General features: G+C 39.1%; 1 protein-coding gene across 1 annotated transcript in view; it reads right to left on the bottom strand.

Moving 5' to 3' along the window:
- Window positions 1-442: 442 nt before the first annotated feature.
- LOC142344114 (uncharacterized) overlaps window positions 443-2,243 on the bottom strand; it is a 9,737-nt gene continuing 7,936 nt past the window's right edge. The window contains exon 3 of the mRNA XM_075395613.1: window positions 443-643. Coding sequence (XP_075251728.1) covers window positions 578-643 — 66 coding nt within the window. The 3' untranslated portion in view covers window positions 443-577. The remainder of the gene's footprint in view (window positions 644-2,243) is intronic.

The following is a 2,243-nucleotide window of genomic DNA, read 5'->3' as shown; positions in this document are numbered from 1 at the left end:
TTTTATAGAGAAAAACTAGTTCAAGAGCAATTAAACGACGTAAGAAACGACAAAAAACGACGAAAAAACGATCATTTCTTACACGTAAAAGACGACTTAAACGTCGGAATCTAATGAAAACGAAGAGAACGACGACAAAACGACAAAAACGACGATTTCTTACAAAAACATGTCGTTTTTTCGTCGTTGTCCTCAACAGGGGTAATTAACTTGCCAGTACAGTTACCTGAAAATTGAGGTACAGTTAACTAAACTGTGCACGTACGTGCAATATTCTTTGACATTCCTGCAATTAAAGCTACCTGCACTTTAACTTAACGTACTAATACCGCAGGTAAATTGGCGTAATTGATAAGTACACGTAGTCCTGGTGCACAATTTACCCGTCATCAAACTGCATAGCGCAAAAATAAAGAACGCTCGTACATAATTTAGATTTAAATTCCGATATACACAATTTAAAGAAGCGTTCATACAAAACCATCCAATTTCGATTTAATTTAGGATATAAGCATCAAGTTGACAGTCCAATCTTGCGATGCAGATCCGTTGAAGAAATTTTCCTCTCAGTTTGTTTTCAGTAACGGCCCTCAATTGATGCGCTGTTTATTGGCAAGGGAACTTCATCCTCGCGATCTTTCTCCTAATCATCAAAGAACATTTCAGTAGAAACTTTATTACACAGGCTGAGCTGCCAGACGGAATCAAGTGAGGTCCAGACCGTCCCAGACGGAAAGTCCTTTTGTCCACACCGTCCCATACAGAAAGTGCCTATGTCCAAACTTTCGTTCGTTCACCAGACATTTGTCCGTTCATGTCCAGACTTTCGTGCGTTCACCAAACTGTTATGCGTTCATGTTCCTCAGATATTCTTGCGTTCACCAGATTTTCGTGCGTTCATGTCCAGACTTTCGTGCGTTCACTAAATTTTCGTGCGTTCAAGTCCAGACTTCCGTGCGTTCAAAAAAATTTGTGGGATCATATTCAGACTTTCGTGCGTTAAAAAGACTTTTGTGCCGTCATATTCAGACTTTCGACCGTTCGCTAAACTTTCGTGCATTCAAAAGACTTTTGTGCGTTCATGTCCAGACTTTTGGAAGTTCAAAAAAAGTTTGTGGGTTCATATTCAGACTTTCGTGCGTTCGAAAGACTTTTGTGCGTTCAGGTTCAGACTTTAGTGCATTCAAAAGACTTTTATGCATTCAACAAAAATTTCTGCGTTCATTTCCAGACTTTCCCGCGTTCCTCAGATTTTTTTTTTCGTTCACCAGATTTTCGTGTGTTTATTTCCAGACTTTCGTGCGTTCACCAAAATTTCGTGCAATCATGTCCAGACTTTCGTGCGTTCAAAAAAATTAAATGCGTTCATATTCAGACATTCGTGCGTTCGCTGAGCGTTGGTGCATTCAAAAGACTTTCGTACGTTCATGTCCAGGCTTTCGGACGTTCACAAAAGTTTGAAGGTTCATATTCATACTTTCGTGATTTCAAAAGACTTTCGTGCGTTCATGTTCAGACCTTCGTGCGTACACCAAATTTTTGTGCGTTCAAGTCCAGACTTTCGTCTGTTCAAAAAAATTTAGTGCGTTCATATTCAGACTTTCGTGCTTCGAAAGTCTTTTGTTCGTTCATGTTCAGACTTTCATGCGTTCACCAAACTTTCGTGCGTTCATGTCCAGACTTTCGTGCTTTCAAAAAAATTTTTTGTGCGTTCATATTAAGACTTTTGTGCGTACAAAAAACTTACGTGCGTTCATGTCCAGACCTTCGTGCGTTCAAAATATTTGGTGCGATCATGTTAAGACTTTCGTGCGTTCATGCTCAGACTTTTGTGCGATCCTCAGATTTTCTTGCGTTCACCAGATTTTTGTGCGTTCATGTCCAGACTTTCGTGCGTTCACCAGACTTTCTTGCGTTCGTTTTTTTGTTGTTTCCAGACTATTTAATTTTCAACTTACTGCACCCACCTCGTGCGTTCATCTTCGGTCTGGACATTCTTTGGTCCGTCTGGAACCTCAAACGGGGTAACGTTTTGATCGTTTTATAATGGACAACCAGTTGAGTCAATTTGAACTTTGATTTTGAACAAAATCTCTGATTTAGAAGAAATTTACAATAAGTCATCTTAATCTTGTCCACTTTCACAATAATATCATATACGGATCTAGAGAAAAAAGGAACTATCACAAAACATTTGCCTGATAAAAACAATTTTTTACCGAAATTTTACAAATACGCACGTT

The sequence above is a fragment of the Convolutriloba macropyga genome, chromosome 8, assembly GCF_964194025.1.
Source record: "Convolutriloba macropyga chromosome 8, txConMacr16.3, whole genome shotgun sequence".
Lineage (NCBI taxonomy): Eukaryota > Metazoa > Xenacoelomorpha > Acoela > Convolutidae > Convolutriloba > Convolutriloba macropyga.
Note: the sequence above shows the minus strand (reverse complement) of the source record. Positions and strands in the feature narration are given on the sequence as shown.